The sequence below is a fragment of the Portunus trituberculatus genome, chromosome 9 (assembly GCF_017591435.1).
Source record: "Portunus trituberculatus isolate SZX2019 chromosome 9, ASM1759143v1, whole genome shotgun sequence".
NCBI lineage: Eukaryota > Metazoa > Arthropoda > Malacostraca > Decapoda > Portunidae > Portunus > Portunus trituberculatus.
In genome coordinates, this window is record NC_059263.1 from 4965001 (window position 1) to 4977500 (window position 12500).

The 12500-nt window shown below is 48.7% G+C and overlaps 1 protein-coding gene across 6 annotated transcripts in view; it reads left to right on the forward strand.

The window, feature by feature from the left end:
• Positions 1-12180, forward strand: part of LOC123501540 (ovoinhibitor-like) — a 23981-nt gene extending 11801 nt beyond the window's left edge. For 2 of the 6 annotated variants that reach the window (XM_045250400.1, XM_045250399.1), the window contains exons 6-14: positions 527-712; positions 1081-1275; positions 1474-1671; positions 2238-2438; positions 2717-2914; positions 3875-4033; positions 4494-4785; positions 8916-9088; positions 11153-12180. In XM_045250400.1, coding sequence (XP_045106335.1) covers positions 527-712; positions 1081-1275; positions 1474-1671; positions 2238-2438; positions 2717-2914; positions 3875-4033; positions 4494-4785; positions 8916-8958 — 1472 coding nt within the window. In that variant the 3' untranslated portion in view covers positions 8959-9088; positions 11153-12180. Of the gene's footprint in view, positions 1-526; positions 713-1080; positions 1276-1473; positions 1672-2237; positions 2439-2716; positions 2915-3189; positions 3389-3524; positions 3668-3874; positions 4034-4493; positions 4786-8915; positions 9089-11152 lie in introns of those variants that run through there. The other 4 variants (XM_045250402.1, XM_045250403.1, XM_045250405.1 and 1 more) reach the window with 4 other exon arrangements.
• The last annotated feature ends 320 nt before the right edge of the window (positions 12181-12500 follow it).

The window sequence follows — 12500 nt, forward strand, 5'->3', positions numbered from 1 at the left end:
ACTTCTAAGGCGTGGCATCGCCGTGCCGTTCCACACACTCGCTCCTCAGGTCTCCTCCAGCTGTCCCAGTAAACCTTCCACTCCTGAGCGTGCTGGCGCAGCGCCGCGGCAGGAAGCTCGAGCCGGAGTTGTTTCAAAGTCGTTTATGAGGAAACTGCCTTAAACATAAATTCCAGCGAGTGATTCTGTCAGCAAGTTAAGGCGACGAAACTTTTCCCGTCTCTTCACGGACACGCGTGAGTTGTGCTGCGCAATTTGTAGAGATTTTCTGAGGTCACTCCTGCCAGACCTAAGCTCCCAGCAGTCCACGTCGCGCCGCGCCGCGCCGCGCCGTCTGCTGGACACTTGATGGCGTGACGTTCCGGCAGTGGGGCGCGTCAGTTTGCTGTATGGCAGCGCCTCACCTCATGGTACAAAAGTTGTCAATCATTCCAACACCAGATAGATCTGTGCATTACATTAACTCTTATTTGCAAATATTTCTTTGTTAGTCATATTTCACTGATAATTCTTATGACTGTTTCAGAATCCACGACAGAGGCGCCTGCCCCCCCAGCGCCCGCGTGCTCGCAGAAGTGTACCCGCATTTTCTTCCCCGTCTGCGGCAGTGACAACAAGACTTACAACAACAAGTGCCTGCTGGAGGTGGCAGACTGTGAGAGCAGAGCCGCGGGCGGCGGGAGTATCATTGTCGTGGCGGAAAGTCCGTGTGGTGAGTGTGTGCCACTGGCGAGTGTTGTAATGTAGGGGCAAAACTGCGGTGTCCTCCAGCACGGCGAGGCAGCCGCCAGCAGGGTGTGGCTGGAGGAGGCAACTAACGAGGTTGTTTGTGATAAGCTGCGCAAATTTACCTGAAGTGAAAGACGTAGGAAGGTAAAGATGCTGCCCACTCCTCCCACCCGGCGCTGCCTTCGTCCTGACTGGCAGGGCAGGAAGCAATGTGCACCGCGCTGGGCGGACTGCGCGGTGCTCCACCACATTCACGGCGACGTGGCCAGTGGAGGAGGAAGGGAGAGAGGGAGGGAGGGAGGCTCATGTCCCACCGCCGTCCTGTCATGTGGGTGTTTTTTCCATCTACAGAAGCCACGACGGAGGCGTCACCTGTGCCCGTCCCAGAGACTTCATCCTGCTCCAAGCAGTGCACCCGCATCTTCCTCCCCGTCTGCGGCAGTGACGGCAAGACCTACAGCAACCAGTGCCTGCTGGAGATTGCTGACTGTCAAAGCAAAGCCGCGGGAGGCGCGGGCGTGACCCGCGTCTCAGAAGACGCGTGTGGTGGGTATCACATTAATCAATATGTTTACGGCAGCGTGAGTGCTTTGCTCCGGGAATGTCAATACAGTCCCTCTACCCCGGCCGGGGGAGGGATGATGTGGCAGGGGGACCGTGAGGGCATGCAGGGCCATGGAGGGAGGGAGGGAGGCTCATGTCCCACCGTCGTCCTGTCATGTGGGTGTTTTTTTCCATCTACAGAAGCCACGACGGAGGCGTCACCTTCTGTGCCCGTCCCAGAGACTTCATCCTGCTCCAAGCAGTGCACCCGCATCTTCCTCCCCGTCTGCGGCAGTGACGGCAAGACCTACAACAACCAGTGCCTGCTGGAGATTGCTGACTGTCAAAGCAGAGCCGCGGGAGGCGCGGGCGTGACCCGCGTCTCAGAAGACGCGTGTGGTGAGTATCACATAAATCAACATGTTTACGGCAGCGTGAGTGCTTTGCTCCGGGAATGTCGGTACAGTCCCTCTACCGAGGCCGGGGGGAGGGAGGATGTGGCAGAGGGGGACCGTGAGGGCATGCAGGGCCAGGGCGCCACGGTGCTTCTCAGGACATGACAACAAAATAATCGAAGTGAGAGATCGAAAATGAAAATAAAATATTGGTGTAAACAATTTGGTCCTGTAGTGTTAAGATAAAGGTGAGCAGCGGCTGTAATGGGGAGTGTGTCACACGGCGGCGTCACAGACAGGCGGCAGAGGGCGGCAGGGAGCCCCAGGGTGGTGGTGGTTGGACAAGCCTCGGGGCGGTGCTTACACAGGATCAGTTTAGTAATCCCGAGGCTCTGCGGGCTTGGCCTGAACAAACCCAACAAACAAGTGGCTCCAGAATGAAGCGACGGACCGTGTCTGGCAGCCATGTCCGCCGCACGCCACCGCCAACCCCGCCCGTCACCGTTTCCAGCTTGCCATGTCTTCAATGTCCTTATCGCCCGTCTTACAGTTCCGTTTTCCCACTTGCAGAAGCCCCGGTGGATGTTTCGCCGCCTCTTGTTCCCGTTCCGGAGACGCCCTCGTGCTCCAAGCAGTGCACCCGCATCTTCCTCCCCGTCTGCGGCAGTGACGGCAAGACCTACAACAACCAGTGCCTGCTGGAGATTGCTGACTGTGAGAGCAGAGCCGCGGGAGGCGCGGGCGTGACCCTCGTCTCGGAGAACGCGTGTGGTGAGTGAGCTGATGGTGGGGTAGGGGTGGGGAGGGTTGGTCCCGGCGGGGGCACCACTGGAGTTGTCAGTCAAGAATGCATTCGTTCAACGACCAACTTTTTGCTTTGAAACTTTGATCAAAACTCGTAGAAATAGTCTTAAAAACTAAGCGGGCAACATTCGGCCCTGAGACCGTTCTGAACACTGCCATGGTGTTGCCGAGCGGCATCACTTCGCTCACCGCCAACTCACTCTTTGTGTATAAATTCTCACCGATTATTCTTACGACACACCCAGAAGCCACCACTGAGGCGCCGCCCCCCACACCAGTCCCCTCGGCGCCCACCTGCTCGCAGAAATGTACCCGGATTTCCTTCCCCGTCTGCGGCAGTGACGGCAAGACCTACGAGAACGTGTGCCTGCTGGAGGTGGCGGACTGTCAGAGCAGAGCCGCGGGCGGCGGGAGCGTCATTGTCGTATCGGAGGGCCGGTGTGGTGAGTGTGTGTGTGTGTGTGTGTGTGTGTGTGTGTGTGTGTGTGTGTGTGTGTGTGTGTGTGTGTGTGTGTGTGTGTGTGTGTGTGTGTGTGTTAATTAAAGATGGGACCGATCAGTCCACACAGAAACATTAATGTCAGCCTTGGCAGTTGTTGGCGTCTGTAGGAGGGTGGCAAGGCGTTGTGGTGGCGGGGTTAGTGCCTCAGTGTTTGACTCGTGTCTTAAACAGAGCGTCATTCGCCGCCGTGCTGTCATAAGAGTATTTTCCCACCAGGAGCCGCGACAGAAGCGCCAACCGTTGCACCCGTCCCGGAAACGCCCTCGTGCTCCAAGCAGTGCACCCGCATCTTCCTCCCCGTCTGCGGCAGTGACGGCAAGACCTACAACAACCAGTGCCTGCTGGAAGATTGCTGACTGTGAGAGCAGAGCCGCGAGCGGCGCGGGCGTGACCCTCGTCTCGGAGAACGCGTGTGGTGAGTGGATCGGAGTTTTGCATAAAGTGGCTTCCATGGCAGTGGTGTTCTCGCGCGGTGTGGCTGCCGCAGCCTCGGATGGAACTGTTGGTGTGGGACGTGTGTGGCTCCGCTGACCTGGCTCTGTCTCCCGCAGCGCGCCCCGACCCTCCCCCCGCGTCCCGCATCGAGGTGCCGGCCGTCCCCGTGTCCTGCAGGCGGAGGTGTTCGGATGTTTTGAAGCTCGTGTGCGGCTCAGACGGCAACACTTACGAGAACGAGTGCCTCATGGAGGTGGCCAGCTGCCGCGCCAGACGCGAGGGAGGCCGCAGCGTGTACCTGCTTTACGGCGGGTCGTGCGGTGCGTTTAGTTCACACCTTGGCTTCCCCAAAGCTTCTGTCATTGCGCCGTAACGCCGCGGCCCGCGCCACTCTGACGCTTCGCTTTGGCTTTCTCACCTTACCCAGCTGCCCTCATCTCACACTGACAGTCTTTGTTCCCCGCAGACATGATGTTTGAGTCCCTGGGCAGCGGATGCCGCACCAAGTGTTCTGACGAGTACGAACCGGTGTGCGGCTCAGACGGCCAGACGTACACCAACGAGTGTGTGCTGGAGTCCAGGAACTGCGGGCGGGGCGTGTACATCGTGGACGACGCGCCCTGCGGTGAGCGATGACCCCGGCGTAGACTCTCGGCCTCGGCCCGCTCACCCTCACTCCGCTTGGAATATTCTATAAATATAATTTTTATACAATTCTAAACTGCCTTTCCCTGTCCGCTCAGTGCGACGCTCGCCTCCCACTCTCCCTTGAGCATGTCACTCCTGCAGCCTCGGGTAATGTATTCACGCTACTTTGTTGCACCACCTGTCTGTCACCTCAACTCCCTGTGTCTGTCTGTCTCTGTGTCTTGGTTCCTACTGACTTGTGGCGGCGCTGCTGCTGCCTCACTGTTTGTTTTGCTCACTATCACGTCAGGGGTTTGATGGTGGTTTGTTATTTACAATGATCTGATCGCCAAAAACGCAATGATCTGTATTGATTCACCATTCATGACGTGTGGCTTGTGGCGCATGTCCCGCCTCCCTGCCAGGGGAGAGAAGAGTGACCCTGTTTCTTTTTCCAGGGGGCAAGGACGGCAACACGGAGGTGGACACAGCTCTAAACATCGTCCTGGCCTCCTCCTTGTCCTCCCAGCAGCCTTCGCCTCTGGACGCCAACAGCCCCGGCAACCAACTGTCCTCCTCTTCATCCTCCTCTGCCGGGAACGTGCCTGCGGGCCTGCACGAGGGAATTCAAGCCCCTGTGTGGGTCAGATGGCGTGACCTACAGCAACCCCTGCGCCCTGGAAGTGGCCAACTGCAAGAGCCGCGCCAGGGGAGGAACAGAAGTGGTGCGGGAGTTCCACGGACCCTGTGGTGAGTGTGGCAAGGTGTGGCAGGGTGTGGCAGGGAGTGGCAAGGGTGGCAGAGTAGCAGGGGTGAGAGGGGGTGGCAGGGCAGGGTGTGGCAGGGAGTGGCAAGGGTGGCAGAGACTAGCAGGGGTGAGAGGGGGTGGCAGGGCAGGGTGTGACAGGGGTTGGCAGGGTGTGAGAGGGTGTGGCAGGGGTGGGAAGGTGAGGCAGGAAGTGGCAAGGAGGTGAAGGGTGAGGTAGGGGTGGCAGGATATGGCAGGAGTGTGGCAGGGTGTGGTAGGGATTGGCAAGGTGAGGCAGGGGTGTAGCAGATTGTGGCAAGGGTGTAGCAGGTTGTGGCAAGGGTGTAGCAGGATGAGGCTAGGGTGTAGCAGGAGTGGTAAGGGCAGAGTGTGGCAAGGGGATGGCAGGGTGTGGCAGGGGTGGCAGGGTGTGGCAGGGTGAGGCAAGTGTGAAATCAGGCAGGGCTTTATCTTTCACGTTTCTCGGCTTTGTTTGTCTTGTTGTAGTTGTTGTTGTTGAGTTTAGTGTTTGTTTTGATTACTCGTTCTTATTGTTTATTTTCTCCTCCTCCTCCTCCTCCTCCTCCTCCTCCTCCTCCTCCTCCTCCTCCTCCTCCTCCTCCTCCTCCTCCTCCTCCTATTCCTCACAATCAACATCATGGATAACCAATAATTTTAGAGTTGTTTGACTTTCTTTTGTATTCTTCCTCCTCCTCCTCCTCCTCCTCCTCCTCTTCCTCCTCCTCCTCCTTTTCCACGCCTTCATCTTTTCTTTCGTCTTTCCTTTACACTTTCCACCCCCGAAAAAAAATGAAAAAAGAGGAAAAAAAGAAAGAAAAAAATATAGCAGGTGTCTTGAGCGTGTAGCAGCGTTCGGAAATGTCGTGTCTTCCTCCTCCTCCTCCTCCTCCTCCTCCTCCTCCTCCTCTTCTTCTTCTTCTTCTTCTTCTTCTTCTTCTTCTTCTTCTTCTTCTTCTCCTCCTCCTCCTCATGTTTTATTTTTTCTCTGGTGGGGGGCGATGGTGGGGGACGCGAGGAGGAGGAGAAGGTTGGTTATACATAAGACGTGAGTTTTTCCTTTCTTTTTCTTTTTCTCTTTCTCTTTTCACTTTTTTTTTTTTTAGTGGGGTTAATTTACCAGTGCATCCTCCTCCTCCTCCTCCTCCTCCTCCTCCTCCTCCTCCTCCTCCTCCTCCTCCTCCTCCTCCTCCTCCTCCTCCTCCTCCTCCTCCTCCTCTTCTTCTTCCTCCGAATGTAAATAATAGAGGAATTGTGTTAAAAGTTTAAATCTCCCAGGCTTCTCTAGGTGTGTTGTTGTTGTTGTTGTTGTTGTTGTTGTTGTGTGGTGGTGGTGGTGGTGGTGGTGGTGGTGGTGGTGGTGGTCGTCCTTGTTCTTTCATGTACTTGTTTTTTTTTCATATTTTTTTTTTCTATTTTTAGTTGAATCGTTTTTTTTTCGTTTTTTTGGTCTGTGAATATTTTTTTTCCTTCTATTTTCGGCTTTTTCTTCTTTTTTCTTCCTCTTCTTTTCTTTTCCTTCTCTTTCTTCCTCTTGTTTTACTTCCTGTTCTTTTCTTTTTCCTTATTTTTCTTCCTCTTCATTTTTTCTTCTTCTTTTCTTCTTTCTCTTCTTCTTTGGTCTTGTTCCTGCATATGACACAGTTTTTTTCTCTATTCTTTTTTCTTCTTTCTTATTTTTTTTCTTCTTGCGTATAAATTTGACTTACTTTAGTTCCTTGCTTCTTACACATCATTATTTTCCTTACTTTTTTTCTTTCTTTCTTCCTTTCTCCACGTATCCTCTTTTTTTACTTTTTCTTTCTCTGTTTCTTCGTTTTTCTACATATCTCTTTTTTACTTTCTTTCTTCTTTCTTTCTTCCTGTTTCTACATATCCTTTTTTTTTTTTTTTTTTTTTTTGGGGTGTTTTCTACAAGTGCCTTCCTTTCTCATTCTTTTATTCACTCCTTGTAAGTGAGAAGAGAAAAATCTACTTAGTTTTCTGTTCTTTTCCAACCTCCATCTCAAACTCTTCTTTTTCTCCTTCCAATTCCTTCTCCTCCTCCTCCTCCTCCTCTTCCTTTATTTTTATTCCTCCTCTTCCTCTCCTCCTCTAGTTCTGAACACTTACAGCTTCACTCCTTCACTACTTCTTCCTTCTCCTCCTCCATTCTCGGACGCTTCCTCCTCCTCCTCCTCAACATCCTCCTCTTCCTATAGTCACAAACACTCCCTCCTCCATTTCTTCTCCTCCTCTTTCTTCTCCTCTAGTCCCGAACACTCCCTCCTCTTCCTCTAGTCCCGGATGCTGCCTCCTCCTCCTCCTCCTCCTCCTCCTCCTCCTCCAGCCTTAAAATGTCTTCCTCTAAAACCTTCATAGTAAGGGAATGGACCTTAAGAGGGATCTAATTCTTTTTTTTCCACTTTTTTTCCTTCCCTCCTTCCCTGAACGGCACGGGCACTTCTTTCATCCTTCTTTCCTTCCTCCCTTCCTTCCTGCATTCTTTCCTTCACCTCCTCATTGCCTTCAGAATCACCCAGCAGGAAAAAAATGGAGGAATATTTCAGGCCGTCTCGTCTCTTTTCTTTTTTCTTTTCCTCTTTTTTTTTTTTTTTCGTGTAAAGTGAAATTTGTAAAGGAAAACGTGAGGTGGATTGGGATATTTTTTTTTGTTTTGTTTTTTTGAGGTGATAAATGGAGAGAGGGAAAATAAGTTACACACACACACACACACGCACGCATACTCGTACATACACGCACACGCACACACACACACACACACACACAAAAGCAGCAACATCGATAAAATAACAACAAAAAACTACAACTAATACTACAATAAAAACATTAACAACAACAACAACAACAACAACAACAACAACAACAACAGCAAGCATCTCTCACCACGCAGGAGGCCTTTCATCACAATTCACTGAGACAAAAGGGGCAGATACGAGTGTTTAGGCCTACACAGGTTAAAAAAAAAAAAATGGGACGGGGGGAGGGTAGGAAGGGGGAGTAGAAGGGAGACAAAAACATAAAAGAAAACTATTCATTCTCTCCCTATGTTTCTCTCCCCGGCCCCCTAACTCTCTCTCCCTTCCTCCCTTCCCTCCCTGCCACCTCTCCTTTTCCTTTCCCTTTATCTCTCATCGTCTATTCTTCCAATGCATCTCCCTGTGACCTTCCACTGTGACCATCCCTGTGTTTTAATCCTCCCTCTCATTCTCTTTCTCTTTCAATCAACATCCCTTTAACCTCTTCACTACTGGAACGTATTTTTATCAGGAGTTGTTGGTGTGATTACACGGATGTATTGGCATTAGGAAGGGTCTAAGGAGGTCAGAAGATTAATGGACACAGTCTTTAAGTTCCTTCAGTACTGGGACACATTTCTACCTTGAGATTTGTGTACGATTAGACCATTTTATTGACATTAGGAAGGATCTAAGGAGGTCAGAAAAATAATGGACTAATGGAAACAGTCTTTAAGTTCCCTCAGTACTGGGACACATTTCTACCTTGAGATCTGTGTACGATTAGACCATTTTATTGACATTAGGAAGGGTCTATGGAGGTCAGAAGATTAATGTTCAGAGGCTTCACTATTCGATCCCTTATATAAGTTTCTGAAGCTGTATAAAAATCACCAAATAGTAAGCAGAATGAATACGAAAACGCGTCATGGCATTGAAGGGATTAAATATACTGATTAAAACACTGGTAATATAATAAAAACTTACTGAATTGAACTCTATTGCCATCCAGGAAATGAATGAATATACTGATCAACACACTGATAGTACAATAAGAACTCACTAAACAAACTCTACTGACTCCCAGGGGAAACAGATCAATAAAAAGATGAAAGTGAATAAATTGACAAACAAATAATCCTTTTCACGTCCCAAATTGCACCTAAACTAATGAAACCTGATCTAATTTAACCTACTGTAACCAAACACAATCGAACTTTAACCTAACCTACTCAAACCTAACCTAACCTAACCTAAACCTATCCTAACCTAACCTAAGCTTCTAAACCTAACCTAACCCTATCCTAACAAACCTAACCTAACCTAATTAATGAGACAACACATAAATAATCTAACTCCCCGGTGTGTTTTCCCAGTGGCCGCTTTGCCCCAGGGTCCAGAGTGCGAGGGGCGGTGTGACAGAGTGTACAGGCCGGTGTGTGGCAGTGATGGGAGACGTACAACAACCCGTGCCTTCTAGAACACGCTGACTGCCTCAACCCCTTCGTGTCCATCATTGTGGCGAGCGAGGGGCCGTGTCCTACTAGTGGTGAGAATGCCTTTGTTGTGTGCATGTGGTTAGGAAAGGTAAGGTTAGGTTAGGTAAGGTAAGGTTAGGTTAGGTAAGGTTAGGTTAGGTTAGGTTAGGTTAGGTTAGGTAAGGTAAGGTTAGGTAAGGTTAGGTTAGGTTAGGTAAGGTTAGGCTGGGTTATCCATTTTTTATATTTTTACTTTCTTTTATTTCACTCCTTCCCTTCTTCTTTTCCTCCTCCTCCTCCTCCTCCTCCTCCTCCTCCTCCTCCTCCTCCTCCTCCTCTCGCTCCTCCCACAGCACCAATATCAGCCTAAGTCCACAGTCATCACCTCACAAACTCACCTCACTCTCAACTTGTCTCATAATCCTCCTCCTCCTTCTACTTCTCCTCCTCCTCCTTGCCTTTCTCCCCTTCCCCTTTCCCTTCTCCTTCCCCTCCCCCTCCTGCTCCTCCTCCTTGCTTTTCTCCACTTCTCCCCTCATCACCCTTCTCTCATCTCCTCATCTGCAACCTTCCATAACTCTCCCTTCACTCCTTTCCTTAACGTGAGTTCATTAATTTTACCTTCCAGCCTCAATTAACCTAACCTCCCTTCCTCCCTTTCTCCCCAGTCCCTCTATATTCTCTCCCCATCTCCCCATCCCCAATGCTCTCAGACCCCTCCTGGACCTAATCTTGCCCCCTAAACACCCACACGCTCCTCGGCCCTGCACACCTGACGTAGATAACTTTACTAAACTAACCAGCTTAGTTTGCCAAGTCCCTCGAGTTTCAAGGCTCTCGCTCCTTCTCTTCTGTCTTTCCACTTTCCCCCACTGAGTTCATGCCTCCTGCTCCTCGCCTCACCAAACAGCCACACCAGATGATACCAGATGAGTGAGTGAGGAAGGGAAGGATGCAGTGAGGGAAGCAAAGGGGTGAGGAAGATGGGAGAGGAGGGAATGTGAATGCTTCAGTGAGGGGAATGAGGTAGAAGGATGAAAAGGACTCGTATGTGAAAGTATTGGTGGTGTTTGTTGGTGAGAGAGTTGAGGGAAGGAGTGAGTGGTGAAGGAAAGTGGTGAGTGAGTGAGTGAGTGAGTGAGAGAGTGAGTGAGTGAATGAAGGAAGAAAGGAATGAGGAAAGAAAGGTGTGAAAGAATTAGTCTCAGAGTAAGTGAATGGTGAAATAAGGTTGTGAATGAGTGAATGAATGAATAAGTGAGTGAGTGAGTGAGTGAGTGAGTGAGTGAGTGAGTGAGTGAGTGAGAGAGTGAATTAACCTAAAACTGAGTGAGTGAAAAGTGAAAGAAAGTTACGAATGAATGAGTGAATGAATGAATGAGTGAGTGAGTGAGTGGGTGAGTGAGCAGTGACGATTGAGAGAGAGAGAGAGAGAGAGAGAGAGAGAGAGAGAGAGAGAGAGAGAGAGAGAGAGAGAGAGAGAGAGAGAGAGAGAGAGAGAGAGAGAGAGAGAGAGAGAGAGAAGGAAGCGAGTAGGCAAGCGAGTGGAGGAGGAAGAGGGCTACTGATCACCACCACTAAGAACACAGTCACGAAGTTAATAATTGAAGTTAGGACCACGCCACACCAGGCCTTAAGTTCCCACCACCTTGCCTAACTAGCTACACAAGACTTCAAGTTACGAAAAGCAGGTGAAGTATTAAAATCACGAGTAATATCAATGAAGTTAGGGGAAGTTAGGAACACACTGACACATATAACCAAAACACTTCTTTATTTACTATGGGAGACTCAAATGAAGTTAGGTGAGTAAAGTTAAGAGACAAAAATTGATGATTCATTTGAGGAGAGAGAGAGAGAGAGAGAGAGAGAGAGAGAGAGAGAGAGAGAGAGAGAGAGAGAGAGAGAGAGAGAGAGAGAGAGAGAGAGAGAGAGAGAGAGAGAGAGAGAGAGAGAAATTACCTGAATCTATAATCTTTTCTCTCTTTTACGTCTTTTTATCAAATTTATTTACACAAACATACATTTTACATAGTTTGAGATTCGTGAATATGATTTCCGCTACTACTACTATTACTACTACTACTACTACTACTACTACTACTACTACTACAACTACTTCTACTCACCTACAGCGCCTTCAGTAGCAGGACCAGCAGCAGGACTCCCCCCATCAGCCTTCCCGGAGAATTCTGAGGAGGAGGAGGAGGAGGAGGAGGACGATGAGTGAGGAGTTAGCATTCGTGGTGGGCATCAGTGACACATCCTACAAGCAGCCAGTCTGAGATGGAAGGAACGGGTGAAGGATGTCAAAGGGAAGGATAAATTAGAGAGGGTCAAGAGTACTGCCTTCAGGAACTCCCTTTTTTTAAGTCACTCGGTATATTCCCTAAGATAACTTGAATTTCTGAAGGGAAGAAGTTAAAGGGAAGGAAGGAAGACTGAAGGTTTTTAAGAGGGAAAAATGAGAGACGAGACATAATATTTCTTTTCAGAACTTCATTTTTAAGTCACTCGGTTTGTTCCCTAATAAAAAAAAAAAAAAAACGAATTTCTAAAGAGAAGATGTTAAGGGAAATAAGGCTGAAGGTTTCTAAAAGGGAAAATTGAAAGAGGATACAACCATAATTTCCTTTCAGAAGTCCTTTTTTTTTTTCTAACCAGTTTAATTTCTTTCCTAAAATTAATTCACCTTTCTGCCAATGACAATAAGGGAAAAAAATTGTTAACTCATAAGGAAATGAAAAATGGAACACGGTACAGATAACTCTTTCCAGGAATTCCAAGTTTGAATCAAATTTGCCTCGTTCCAAATACTCAAATTTCCTGCAGTAAAATTAAAGGAACCTCATTTCTACCAAGACACATTTTCATATTTATTCTGTTTACTATTTGTTGATGTTGTGGAGCTTCAGACACTCATGTAGGGGATTAAAATAGTGAAGACTCTGGTCATTTAATCTTCTGACGTCCATTGACCCTTCCTAATGTTAATAAAAACAGTCTAATCACACACAAAACTTAAGGTAGAAACGCGTCCCGGTACTGGAGAGGTAAATGGAAGGAGAAATGAGAGAACGGTGTGAAAAAATATATCTTTCTTGCAGTAGAGTTAGGGAAACAAAGATGAATATTAAAAAAAAAAAACGAACGAAAAAAAAAACAGGATAAAATAACACAAAACATCTATGTACAGATATCTCAACATCCCCACAAATGCCGTCACTAAATCAAATTCCCTCCACAAAAAGAAAAGAAAGGACAAATTAATTACATAAACACATTTGCCCTGAAATTCTGGCAGACTCGTTTAAGGGAACTGGCAATCAAGTGGGCCTTTTCCTTTGTTGCCTTCAGCCAGCTTCCCCTCTTCCATTAAATAAAGGGAAGATATTTTTTCCCTCTCTGTACGATTAAAAAGTAAGAATAAAAGCAAATATGAAACAAAGTAATGAGCTGCCGGGATTTCTCTCTCTCTCTCTC